The sequence below is a fragment of the Capra hircus genome, chromosome 24 (genome assembly GCF_001704415.2).
Source record: "Capra hircus breed San Clemente chromosome 24, ASM170441v1, whole genome shotgun sequence".
NCBI lineage: Eukaryota > Metazoa > Chordata > Mammalia > Artiodactyla > Bovidae > Capra > Capra hircus.
Genome location: NC_030831.1, coordinates 39,269,973 through 39,284,284, shown reverse-complemented (window position 1 = coordinate 39,284,284; position 14,312 = coordinate 39,269,973). Strand labels below are relative to the sequence as shown.

At 43.6% G+C, this 14,312-nt stretch overlaps 1 protein-coding gene across 10 annotated transcripts in view; it reads left to right on the top strand.

Moving 5' to 3' along the window:
* Window positions 1-14,312, top strand: part of EPB41L3 (erythrocyte membrane protein band 4.1 like 3) — a 137,801-nt gene that overhangs the window by 84,266 nt on the left and 39,223 nt on the right. For all 10 annotated transcript variants that reach the window (XM_018039677.1, XM_018039679.1, XM_018039678.1 and 7 more), the window contains exons 6-9: window positions 4,310-4,385; window positions 6,517-6,735; window positions 7,332-7,419; window positions 12,992-13,144. In XM_018039677.1, coding sequence (XP_017895166.1) covers window positions 4,310-4,385; window positions 6,517-6,735; window positions 7,332-7,419; window positions 12,992-13,144 — 536 coding nt within the window. The remainder of the gene's footprint in view (window positions 1-4,309; window positions 4,386-6,516; window positions 6,736-7,331; window positions 7,420-12,991; window positions 13,145-14,312) is intronic.

The window sequence follows — 14,312 nt, the reverse complement described above, 5'->3', positions numbered from 1 at the left end:
GACCTCATGTAATTATTGTACAATCACCTTCTCTTCTAAACACACATAATAAAAGGATATTTCCATTATTTTTATGTTGTTAGGCCCACAGTAGTTCTCTAGCATGAGATTTTTAAGATAATGGCAATCTAGCTGATAGAGATTTTAAATCACAACTTTATGAGAAATAAAAAGTTCTGAGCCTGTAGAGTTTGTGCTTATAAAAAAATTCTTATTCCAGTCATCTTTTACGCCTAACAGATCTAAAATTTCTGAATCTACTATTTTAGGATATAGTGTATTTACAATATAGTGATTTCATGATATAGAATGTATGATAGTCATTTATGCTATAAACATAGTATATTTAGACATTTTAAGATTTGGCAGGCATGGAAGACTAAAGTTAGAATTTTTGCATAATAATAAATTCTCTTTAGTTTCACAGTTTTCTAATCATCATAAATTTGTAATTTAAAAGCCTATATCAGTGTTATAAAATGTCATTTTTATGCATTGAGACTCCTCCAATTCTGAAGTTTCTAACCAGAGTCATCATCTGAGCAGATTCAGGCTCACAGGCCTATTTATGGCATAACCATAGCTTCTCAGTGATTTGTTCCTACCAAACTCTCTATGGGGATATGTATTTCAGTTTAAATCTGCCTTGCATATTAATTTCAAATTTTATGCCTCATTTCACTGGATTTTTTCCCCTTGATTATGGTATAGGTTATATTTTCTTTAAGCTTTCCCACTTTTCAAAGTAATGTCCTATGAGACCTCATTGTCATTTGAGTTATAGTCTTCAGTTCAGTTCAGTTGCTTAGTCATGTCCAACTCTTTGAGAACCTACGGACTGCAGCATGCCAGGCTTCCCTGTCCATCACCAACTCCCAGAGCTTGTTCAAACTCATGTCCATCGAGTCAGGGATGCCATCCAACCATCTCATCCTCTGTTGTCCCCTTCTCCTCCTGCCTTCAATCTTTCCCAGCATCAGGGTCTTTTCCAATGAGTCAGTTCTTCATATCAGGTGGCCAAATACTGGAGCTTCAGCTTCAGCATCAGTCCTTCCAATGAATTCCTTAGGATTAGTGATTTTCAAAGTGTGGTCCCCAAGACCAACTGTATGAGAACCATAAGGGTGTTTATTGAAACCATAAGTTCCTTGGCTGTGTTGCAGATCTCCAGAATAAAAACCTCTGAGTGTGGAACTTGTTGTTCTTCAGTCACTAAGTTGCGTCTGACTCTTTGTGACCCCATGGACTGCAGCATGCCAGGCTCCTCTGTCCTTTACTATCTCCCAAAGTTTGCCCAAATTCATGTCTGTTGAGTCAGTGATGCTATCTAACCATCTCTTCCTCTGCTGCCCCCTTCTCCTGCTGCCCTCAATCTTTCCCAGCGTCTGCGTCTTTTCCAGTGAGTCAGCTCTTTGCATAAGGTGGCCAGAGTATTGGAACTTCAATTTCAGCATCAGTCCTTCTAGTGAATATTCAGGGTTGATTTCCTTTAGGATGGACTGGTTTGATCTCCTTGTGGAGATCAGAGCTATGGAGTGGAGTAGAGTGGAGCCTAGGGACCGGCATTTTTACCAAGCCCCTCAGATGCTTCTCAGGCCCACAGTCCTTTGAAACTCACTTTCCTGTAATGAGGATTTTTGCATTGAAATATCTTGCTTCTATTTTTATTACCTCTTAGTTTCCAACTTACAGTGTTTACCCTGAATTTATTATGAGTTTGTTTAATTACATTGCTAAACGATTCATTGGATTCACTTTGAAGTGGATGAAAATTATAAAAGAGCAATAAATCCCATTTCCCATAACTAATCCATTAGCTTTCATTCCAGTTGCTTGGGGGTGAGCCAGCTCCCATTGTAAACTTCACTGTTGGCAAGTCTTCTGTTTTAGCAGGAGGTGAACAGGGATCAATAGGAGAGTAAAATCAAACCAGATTATTTTTAGAATAACAGGAGGACTTTTTCGAGAACAGGGGGGAAAATAATCACTAAGAATATATTTGATTGACAGATATGTTATGACTTGGAACCCTTAGAGCCGGTGTTTTGGGAATATTTTCTGGGTGGTTTAGAAATGACATGAAACACCCAGTAATACCTGGTCCCATACTAAGTCCTTTGTAAGTCAGCTTAAGAGGGATCCTTGCCAGGTGGAAGTCTAAATGTAATATGAGTGATAACGTCGAGAACAAACCAGAATTAATAAATGGACCATGCCGTCGGTGACAGAAACACAGGTAACCTGTAACCTGTGCAGCCTGATCATGAGCTACTCAAGCAAGAGAACAGTGCAAAAGCTAGAGCTGGCGTGCACTTTTCATGCTGGCACTTTTCTTGTGAATATTTGGGAAGAACTCTGGGAGAGAATGGAGAAAGCAATGGCACCCCACTCCAGTACTCTTGCCTGGGAAATCCCATGGGCAGAGGAGCCTGGTAGGCTGCAGTCCATGGGGTCGCGAAGAGTTGGACATGACTGAGCAACTTCACTTTCACTTTTCACTTTCACGCCCTGGAGAAGGAAATGGCAACCCACTCCAGTATTCTTGCCTGGAGAATCCCAGGGACGGGGGAGCCTGGTGGGCTGCTGTCTATGGGGTCGCGCAGAGTCAGACACGACTGAAGCGACTTAGCAGCAGCAGCAGCAGCAGCAGCAGCAGCAGCTGGGAGAGAATGGAGCTTCCAGGAGTCATGGAATGAGGCGGCAAGGTGGGGTGTGTTAGAAGTCTAGGAAAGAGCTTCCCTGGTGGCTCAGTGGTAAAGAATCTGCCTGCCAATGCAGGGGTCATGGCTTCAATCCCTGGCCCGGGAAGATCCCACGTGCTGAGGAACAACTAAGCCCCTGTGCCACCCCAGCTGAGCCCGTGCACCCCAGCTGGAGAGTAGCTCCAGCTCAGCACAACTGGAGAAGGCCCATGTGCAGCAGCAAAGACCCAGAGCAGTCACAAGAAAGAAAGTCTAAGAAAGTGTTTGAAGCATAAGGGTGGGACTGCAAGGACACGAATCACAGAGCAAAAGGAAGAGCGAGGCTCAGAGGAAACGCCTCCAGCACCAAAGCTGGAAAACCTAGAGGCTCTTCTCTGCAGCCATTAAGAACCAGCAGGCCCTTACAGTGTGCTTACTGGGTGGAGAGAACAAATGAAAACAGTTCCCAGCCAGGAGCACCCAGGCCTCGGTAATGTGCCACGTTAAAAGGTCAAATGGAAAGAGCAAGATGAAAATATGTGACAGGGTGACCACCAAGAGAGTAAATGTAGAAAAGAAAAAAAAATGTGATTTTTTTTTCCACATTTAAGGTAATAAACCCAGTTAGGTGTATATAAGTAGTGAAAGTGTTAAGTCACTCAGTTGTGTCTGACTCCCTAAGACCCCATGGACTGTGAACCGCCAGGCTCCTCTGTCTGTGGAATTCTCCAGGCAAGAATCCTGGAGTTGGTAGCCATGCCTTTCTCCAGGGGATTTTCCTGACCCAGGGATCGAACCTGGATCTCCGCATCACAGGTGGACTCTTTACTTTCTGAGCCAGAGCTCAGGGAGGCTTGTGATGTCTCACATAAGTGTGTAGACCGGCCCGAGAGCAGGTACCAGTGAGCTGATGTCTGGTTGACCTGCTTCCCTCCCTGGAGAGGGCAGAGGAGATCCTAGAGGAAGAGGAATGGCAGCGTGCAGTGAGGACCCATCCTGATCGGGGGATGATGAGGAGGGGTGGGTTTGGGAATGCACAGAAAATACCCTCAGTGTCACTTTAATCAGAAATTTCCCTGAGGAAGAAGAGAGCTTTCCAAATGACCCATAGGGCAAATCATCCCTTAATATGGGGACAGCAGACCTTCCCTGTAAAGTAAAAATGTTTTGAATAGTCCCTTGACATGTATTATTGAGGATCTGACCTGTAGAAACAAAGCAGGCAAGACAAGGGAAACGGGGTTATCTCTGCAGTGTTGGTATGTGAGCTCCCCAGAACTTCAGAGGGTAGATCCGGTCAGCTGCAGACTTGTCCAATTGAGGCCTTTCCGTACCGTTTACTATTTTTCCCTCTTCCCAAAGCTTACCTTCGTCCCTGAGAAAGGGAGCAAGTTTAGTCAATTTCCTTGCTGGTTAGAAGCTCCAGTAAAGGATTTACTGGGGGAGAAGACTAGAGACTGAATGAAGTTGCCGCGTTACCTGCAACAGAACAGAAAAGTCACCATTTTCCAGGGATAATTCAGAGTTGCCAGCGAGTTAGTGCTTAGAGTTAGGACAGCTGTAGCTATCAGTATAAGTACAAAGGGATTATCTGCAATTTTGTTATAAATTTTTTCTCCTCTCCATAGGTGGTGCTTGGCACTTTTCGTTTAATGTGAAATTTTACCCACCAGACCCTGCCCAGCTCTCTGAGGATATCACCAGGTATTTGAAAGTTGGTTGTGAAAAAGGCAGTCATGTTGGGGGGCTGTGCTTCTCTTAAATTCCGGGGAAGGGAGCAGGCTTACACCTGGTGAGCCTCTTAGTCGTCCGCGCCCAAAGGGCAAACAGAAGACAGCTGAATGGGAGCAAACATCTGATAAGAAGATCTGCCGAATGGTATCTGTTCACAGTTGAGTCTTTGGTGTTAAGCTGATACTTCTTCTGCCTGACCCTGGTGGGAAAACACACGGAATTGAGATGCTGTCATCCTCCCACCACAGTCAAATTGGATGGGATTCAGCCTGAAATAATATGGCAACTCCTGGTGCTCCTGCTTTAAAACTGGGAAATGTGTCTTCAGATGCGTATGCCTTTGTACATAACCAGTCTGATGCGTTGGTGGGTGTTCCGTGTATTTGTGTATGTGTACACACAGGCACATAAATACACATAAACACACGCACATTTAAGGGTTTACCTTCCATGCCTTCTGGATACGAGGAAGACGATTCATTTGTTTTGGGGAAAGAACGTTAAGAAAGGAATATCGGTCTGGCCCGGTGGCTGAGCTTTGAGTGTAAGGAAGAATCTCTTTATGAAGTGATCCTGGGTTTGCTGCGTGTCTTTTTGGGCCTCTTCGAGTGCTTTCTGCTTTGAAGTCCCAGGTCTGCTCCCTGTGTTTTCTAGTAAGTTTCTAAGCAGTCAGAGTGATACTGCACAGTGCGGCTCTACATCCTTCTTGGCAGGCTTTTCAGGAAAGAGAAATTACTCAAAAAGTTTCAGTCACTTGCTCTGATGAAAAATAATTCCAGTAGACGTGTCGGAGAAGAGGAGAAACTAGTTCCAGAAGATTTCTTTTATATTTACATTAAATCAAAGAACAATTTATAATTTCTTATTTATATATACTTTCTAGCAATGCTGAGGGACCATTTAATTGTGGCTAGTTTGTGGTTGGACAGCCTGTATATACTTGGATATGGAATCTAATGCAGGATTCCTTTCTACTTACGTCATGTTTGTTGCTGTTCAGTTGCTAAGTCCTGTTCAACTCTTTGTGACCCCACGGACGGCAGCACGCCAGGCTCCTCTGTCCTCTCTCCTGGAGTTTGCTTAAATTCATGTCCATTGAGTCGGTGATGCTGTCTAACTGACCAGAACCTCTGAAATTTGTAGAAATTTTTGTATACAGATTACACAGCATGTATATCATCAGCTTTTAAAGCCATATTGAGAGAGGACCTTAAGACTTAATCATAGCCCTCAGCTTCAGCAGTTTGTTTCTAATGTGAAAAGTGCAAGGTATATTTTTTATCATTTATACTCATATGCTGGGCCGTGAAGAGTATCATTAAAATTCATCAATGTTCCCATTTACCTTGGAGTCTTCTGCAATTAGTGTTATATCTGTAACTCTTAGAAGCAAAATAACAGAAGATAAAAATCAACTATTAATGGAGATATTTAATATTGGCAAAATTATACAGAAGGTGTTCGGGTTTCCCCCAATTTAAAATTGTTTACTTTTAGTGATGAGATTTTAAGTATAAATTCTTCAAAGTTAGTCTTCATAACAGTTGAATAAGTTATCTACATTTTTTAAAATGAGACTTTAACACAGGAGAAGGCATCCACTATAAAGAGACCCTCATTTCAGGACGCAGGAGGTGGCAAGCCATGTTTATGATGGCACAGCCATCCTATGCCTTGGTCCTATGGCAGGACCTTACATCTAGATAGCAAAATGAGTCTTCCTTTAGGCTTTGGGGTCTCATCATTATATTTAAGAGCACTGTTTTAATATGAGAATTGCCTTCCCCCTACCCAGAGAGTTTGACCTTCAACATTATCCTAATGTTAGAGGAACAGTCTGTAGGTTTCCATTACCCTGTGCATCATGAATGCATCAGTGTTTGATGACAAACGTGGAGTTGCCACTAGATGCCCTTAAATGTTACATTTTGTGGCCAAGTATATCTTCCCTTAGTATGGAGAGCCAGATAGAGATGCTGGACAGTGTGTCCCAGAGGGTCGTTCCGTGGGGAGAAGTTGCTTGCTGCCCGCTTGGGACTATGCGGGCTCCTCTCCAGTCTCCTGACTCTGGCTTTCTGCCCCCCGCCCCGGCCCCCGGAAGGTACTACCTCTGCTTGCAGCTCCGTGACGACATCGTGTCTGGCAGGCTGCCCTGCTCCTTTGTCACGCTGGCCCTGCTGGGCTCCTACACCGTCCAGTCGGAACTGGGCGACTACGACCCGGACGAGTGTGGCAGCGACTACATCAGCGAGTTCCGCTTCGCCCCAAACCACACGAAAGAACTGGAAGACAAGGTCATCGAGCTGCACAAGAGCCACAGGTGAGCGGCAGGGGCCCCGAGAGCATCCTGTCTGAGCTGTGCTCGGTGGGTGGGCGTCCCCTGCACCGCCTGCTTCTCCTGGGACCTCCAGGAGAATGCCTTGAGGATGTGACACAGTGGAGTGAGGTTCTGGGCCTGATACATTTTGGGTGGGTGGTGGTTCCACTCCCACTTGGGATGTCCTTGTGCTGTTTCAGCTAAAAATCATTTTTCTGATACTCTCCCCCGCACTCTACCTCCCTTAGAGCACAAATCAGTGTCTCTGTGGGAACTGGCATGTGAGCTAAGCGGGAAATACTACAGCCCCGCCAGGTTCAAAGGCTTCCCTGGTGGCTCAGACAGTAAAGAATCTGTCTGCAATGAGGGAGACCCAGGTTCGATCCCTGGGTCAGGAAGATCCCCTGGAGAAGGAAATGACAACCCACTCTGGTATTCTTGCCTAGAGAATTCCATGAACAGAGGAGCCTGATGGGCTGCAGTCCATGGGATCACAAAGAGTTGGACACGACTGAGCAACTAACACTATCTTTCACCAGGTTTATTTAAAAAAAAAAAAGCACACAGTGTTGTAATTAATGCTTTTCATTTCTTATCAGAGGAATGACGCCAGCAGAAGCAGAGATGCATTTTTTGGAAAACGCCAAAAAACTCTCCATGTATGGGGTCGATTTACACCATGCCAAGGTATACAGTTAACACTCCAGACTTTCTGATTTCATGGAAATGTGTACAAGGCCCAGTTGTCACAAATGTTGTGTGCTAAGTTGCTATGTATACCCATGTTCTGGACGTCCACCAGGCAGTCAGTAAATTCTTGTTAAATTTTTAAAACTCTCTATAAAGTTTGGGTTTCCCTGGTGGCTCAAATGGTAAAGAATCTTCCTGCAATGTGGGTGACCTGGGTTCAATCCCTGAGTTGGGAAGATCCCCTGGAGAAAGGGATGGCAACCCACTCCAGTATTCTTGCCTGGAGAATTCCACGGACAGAGGCTACAGTCTGTGGAATCACAGAGTCGGACACGACTGAGCTACTAACACTTTTACCTTCATAAGGCTTAGATGCTGTGACAAAGAATCAGTACTTTGAAATAAGAGGATTATTTTGGAGTTCAAGTAAAGTTAGCCAGCAGGCTAAGTCGCTGGGTGAGTTGTTGAGGCTGTATCTTGGTTCCAGAGTCTTGGGAAGAGAGAAGTTGGGGTTGGAAGGTTAGGCAGGTTAAGGTTGGGGAGAAAGTACTAGCTGCTTTTACTCCCTGTCACACTTTTCCTGGAATCTTTGTATTTTTCAACAGTGAGAGAGTGAGCATTGGAACGTTAGTCTGTTATCTAACAGCTATGAATAGAAGTGCTATGGAAGCAGAGGCTTTCCTGAAATCTTGTATCTTCAAAGCACAGAAGATGTGTTAGGCTCTTAGAGATGGATTCTGGTCCTTTAGTAGTGTTGAAGAGATCCATGCTTGAAATCGGGGGGCAGCTGCTTCTGACTTGGACTGATACGATGACATCCTCCCGGGTGGGGGACATGCCTTGACTTCCGGTGCACAGAGTGGTATGGTCTCACGGTCCAGACATCACAAGAACGTGCATGTAACAGGCTGCCAGGCAAGCAAGCGTCGTGTACAGTCAAGCTTGGGGCCAGTAAATGAAGAGGGTTTTGGCAGGCTCTGTTCAGGCAAACATCTCAACAACGCTGGGGACCCCTGGGAGGGAAATACATGATCTGTACTTTCTGTTGACGCTGCATTTGGAAGGCTGGTGGGTGTAGAATGAGTCTGGACAAGATAATAGTGAGGAGCAAATGAGCGCCGTTCTGATTGGGTTTGTCTGTGGATCATTTGTACATCACTCAGGATGAGCAACTTCTGAGGCCCAAAATCCCCAGCACGAGCAGGATCTCTGAGACTTGGCTGGAGCTCCACCGAGGGATACTGGTACAGCACAGCCAAGAGCACTGACATGTGTGCGTAATTACAGCAGCAGGTGTAGCCCTGTTTACTTGCCAGTTAATTATTACAGGTTTTCACTTACTTGGCACTCAGACCACATAGCGTTTTGTAGTTTTATGTCAGCTATAAGGTAGGATGAGAAGTTTAAAAAGAAAATAAGGACACGCACTAAGATTGTATTTCTCAGAGTTTTTCCCTGCATGGCCAAAAGATAAAGAAACGAGACAAAAATGAAGGTAGCTTGGCAATTGGAGTGAATCGAAAGCTATTTTTGATACATACGATGACTCACTCACTACCCAGGGAGAATAAATAAATGAAAGATGAGGGCCTCTGTTTAGAAGGGCAGCTCAGGATGTGTCACTGTTCCTATCGGGAAAAATGAAGCCACTTAGCATGGCTGTTAACGACTAAATTAAAATAGATAGCTGGTTTTTCATTCGATAATGTGATTTGAAATTAGGCCAATTAAAAAAGAAAGAATTAAGGAAGTGCCAGTACCGCCTGTGATAGGATTTCATCTGAATACTAAGTGTAACAAACGATATGGTTATGGACTTCATTTTCTGCTGCAACTGCCCTCCATCATTTCAAGGAGGAAATTTACCGAATTACATTAAAGCTAATTTCCGGTTACAAGTGAGATGCTTCTCTTCTGTGGATGGTATCCAAAGGCCCTGAGTTTTAACACCTAGTTAGAAATTCTGAACTGTGATCTTGGACTCAACAGCTCTCAATGAAGAATAAATAACCTACATTAGGTGAAGGTCCCTTGTTTTGGAAAAACCTGTTCTTAATGCTTTTTTTCCTTAAGAAGACTGTCTCTGCTTGTTGGTCATTTAACATCACTCTGAATAGACTCTGTCAGAGGCGTTTACTTCATACAAGATTTGGAAATGTAGATATAAATCCATATTGGATATCCTGTGGACCAGGAGATAATAAAGGATGGGGAAGTTGGAACAGTGCTTTTAGATTGAGGGATAGTAGATTTGTTTATTTTAATTGGGACAGGCTGAGACTGTCCAGGTCTTCCGTCAATGCTCCCTGCTAAACACGCATCCCCAAACACATGATTATAGCTTTCAATACAGTTTGCAAGTTACTGCCTAAATGCTATGGGCTGCAGCAGAAACCTAGATATCAAAGTGAAAGTGAAAGTCGCTCAGTCGTGTCTGACTCTTTGCAACCTCATGGACTATACAGTCCATGGAATTCTCCAGGGGATCTTGCCAACCCAGGGATTGAACCCAGGTCTCTCACATTGCAGGCAGATTCTAAACCAGCTGAGCCACAAGGGAAGCCCCTAGATAGATATCAGAAGTATCCTTTTTTTAACCAACAAGAACCTGTTATATAGCACTGAACTCTGTTCAGTGTTATGTGGAAGCCTGGATAGGGGTGGGGTTTAGGGGAGAATAGATACATGTATATGTATGGCTGAGTCTCTTCCCTCTTCACCTGAAACTATCACAGCATTATTAATTGGCTTTACCCCAAAACAAAAAGTTCAAAAGAAAAAATAATAATCCATTTTTTGGTTGTCGTGTCTTTAATGAAATGGAAACATTCATCCAGTTTTAAGCCCTGCTTATTCCTGACATTTTCTTTCTTCATTTGCTTTTTCTTCCAACCCATCCGTAGTAGTTTAACGTGTGCTGGGCAGGTGCCGTGCTGAGCATATAGGTCACTGAGATAAACAGAGCAGGTTCTCCACCGGCCTGGGTCAGGGGGAGGAGGAGGAGGAAGGGGAGTTTGGGGCAGCACATTTGCCTGGGGCGTGCTGGCCGCAGTAATGATATGGGGCCACAGGAGAAGTGAGTGTGTGTTTAAGGCCCCACAAATAGTTTCCCACCTTCTCATGGTTCAAAGACACTCATGAGTGATGTAAAACATAATAATGGAAGAGGTTGTAAATGTCCAAAGGCGTGTTTCCTAGTTCTTCATCACAAAGACCGTGACTCAGGAGACCTTATTCCAGCAGCCCTGCTCAAGTCCGCACGTCTGCTTGAGGCCTGAGGGGTCACCTGGGTGGTCCTGAGAGCTGATCGTCTGGATCTAAGCATCCACCCTGCCCGCTACGTCCAGTGTCAGGTTGCAGCTCTGTAAATTGCTCTTACAGTTACAGCCCTTGATAAATGGTGGGTGGTCTCTGGTCTCTGAATTCCCCTGAAATCTGATTACGTTGTCATATCCTGCCCTCAGTTCCTTCCGCCTCTGTAGAGTGAGGTCGTGTCTAATGGAGCGATACGTTTCCAAGGAGAAATGTTTCATTTTAAGTCAATTAGATTGTATGTGTAACCTCACCATGCCCAGAGAGGGACCAGAATACTTATTTTTGACGCTGGAAATGTTCCTCCTGTGCTTTGTACTGGCGAGACTTAGGATGTCGGTCCACCCACCCCCATAGGGATGAGTCAGAAGCCCCTGTTTGGATTCTTTTGCGTCTCTCTCCCCGCTTTGCTGGGGCTGCAGTGACTCAAAGTGAGACCGCCCTGACGATGACATGTCCCCAGACCTCAGCTTTGCCTCTGCGTGACCCTGTTTTCCAACAACCAGTGAAACGGGTGGGGGGCTCCGCCTCACACACAGCCCCGCCTTCTGAACTTTGTCCTTAGCTCACGTAGGACACCACGGATACTCACTTATCCCTGATCTCACCTGAACACAACGTTGAGGGGACACAAACGGGTCATGAGCTTCACATAACATCTCTGATGACCCCCGGGACCCCTCATCACACCTCCCTAGGAAATGACCTAAAGATGTAGGATGCAGGTAGCTAAAGCAAGTTGCAAATACAGCACGATCCCCCTTTTGTTTTAAAAGAAAAAAGGCCTAGGACTTCCCTGATGGTCCAGTGGTTAAGACTTCACCTTCCAATGCAGAGGATGTAGGTTCAATTCCTGCTTGGGGAGCTAAGATCCCCACATGCCTCACAGAGAAAAGCAATAATGTAACAAATTCAATAAAAGACTTTAAAAACGATCCACATCAAAAAAATCTGTTAAGAACAAACCAATACATATATATTAAGTGCATCTATATTTTTTGTATGTGAACCAAGTGATTAAGAGAGCACGACTGGGCAGTGAGTGTATGTTGAGGGCCTGTTGGGGAGAAGGTGCACACTTTAAAAAAAACTATTTTATACTCAAATTTTATAATGGTATATTAAAAAATCAAGGCTCTTTTTAAAGCAACAAACCCCAAAACACTCATAGGAAAGGATGGGGCCTGTCTGCTAGTGTCCGTATTAGTTAAGTACTGCCCCTGGAAACAGGCTGCCCATGTTCAGCTGGGATGGACAGCTAACCTGTCTGTGCCTTAGTCTCCTTGTCTGGAAAGTAGGAATAATAAGAGCAACTAGCTCAGAACAATGCTAGTGAAGATTAGTAATGTATGTAAAGCGGTCCGGCCAGGCCTGGCACCCAGTGATGAGAACCCAGGCTCTGAACACCACTGCGATTAACACCTTCACCTGGGTGACCTCCTCTGTGTGCAGTGTGGACGTCGTAAGTCCAGGATACCTGGGTGAATAGAGTTTCCACTAACAGATCTCCACATCAATGAGTATCTTCATCACAAAGCTATTATTTAGTGGTAATATGTTTTAAATGGCTGCAGTATTTTTCATACTTAAATCAGAGCTACAGGCAAGCCTTTTTATAGGTTCCAACCTGGAGGCTTAAATAGTGTACCCAGCCATAAATGGAAATAGATGAGTTGCTCATCCTTCATTTTTTGTTTAACCTTTTCTTTTGTACTGGGGTACAGCCGATTAACAATGTTGATAGTTTCAGCTGAACAGCCAAATTTAAAGCAAAAGTTCCTCAATTGTGTCCGACTCTTTGTGACCCCATGAACTATGCAGTCTGTGGAATTCTCCAGGCCAGAATACTGGAGTGAGTAGCCTTACCGTTTTCCAGGGGATCTTCCCAACCCAGGGATCGAACCCAGGTCTCCTACATTGCAGGTGGATTCTTTACCAGCTGAGCCACCAGGGAAGCCCAAACAGCCAAGGGAGTCAGCAATACATAGACACATATTACATTTTAACTGTTTTTTAGATGACCATTTTTGTAGATGCATTAATATTTTTCTCTATGGCTTTGATATTCTAACTTTGTGTTCTAAAAGGTAGCGTGTTTTTAAATCCAATTTAGGCCTCTGTTATCATTCATTGATCTCTTTATTCTTGTGCCATGTATCACATGATGCAATTGCATTTAATTTAAAATATACTTTGATACCTGATAAGCCTAGAACTCCTTCATTACCATTCCTTGTTTCTTGCTGCTATTTTTCAGGATTCTGAAGGAGTCGACATCATGTTAGGCGTGTGTGCAAGTGGTTTGTTGATATATCGTGACCGACTTCGCATCAACAGATTTGCCTGGCCAAAGGTTCTAAAAATTTCATACAAACGGAACAACTTTTACATTAAGATCCGGCCAGGAGAGGTAAGTAGACCCCAATTTGCATGTACGTTGGGAAGAAAGTTACCAAAGAACCGACAGAAAATTTTTCTAAATTTTTTTAGTAAAAATGTACCTGGTCAGCAGCTTTATTAGGATAGCTTTGTGACAGTAGATAGTCAATAAAAGTATTTGCTATAAATCTTTAAGAAGACTTCAAAAGTGAAAATTCATAATTACATAGTTATTTGCACCCATGGACGTTACTGTAGCGGCTCAGTGGTAAAGAAGCCACCTGTCAATGCAGAAGTGGGTTCTGTCCTGGGTCAGGAAGATCCCCTGGAGAAGGAAATGGCAATCTACTCCAGTATTCTTACCTAGGAAACCCCTTGTACAGAGGAGCCTGCCGGGCTACAGTCCATGGGGTCTCAAAGAGTCAGACGTGACTTGACGACTGAACAACAGCAGCTCTATTTGTAAAATATTCAATAATAAAATAAAAAATAAAAGTTTGTCTATTAAAAGACTTTTCTGATAAGATTAATGAATGTGAAAGACAAAAAAAATGATCAAACAGAAGCTTAAATCCCCTGCTCACACGTTTGGGACTTGGCAGGACATAGTGAGTTATAGCTAACTGCCTAAGAGCGTTTATTGTAGGTTTGTCCAAAAAACAGTAGTGCATACAGTCTTATCTTCCCTTTTTATTGTTTTGTTCTAATTTTTCCCCACTGCATACATTAATTGAATGATTTTTTTCCTTTTGCATATTTTAATGTAAAAGCAGAATTCATGAATAATGTTTTGTATATTTCTGTGCTGTGGTAGAAAAGAAACTTAGTTGCTAACCCTCTTTGTGAATAAAGAATAGATTTCTTCCCCATCTGTCCTGTTGTGCTGTCTCTGCGTCCTCTGTCTTTGTCCTCCAAATCTGATAGCATCCTAAAGGGAATAACATAGAGGTAGTGTGCTTCAAAGTTTAAGAAAGATTAGAGCAAGCAAAACTGGGTGTAAATTATGCAAGTTCAGTAGCCTGATACATTTCTCCTCTTTTGTTTTTCAATCAGAAAGACTAATGAAAGAATCAGAATTATTAACTCATCTTTGCTCCTTAGGCAGAAACATCCATGATTAACTTACAGCCTCCTTAGTGGTTCTGTATCTATTTCTTGCCAACATTGTACTTGTTCAGTCACTAAGTCATGTCTGACTC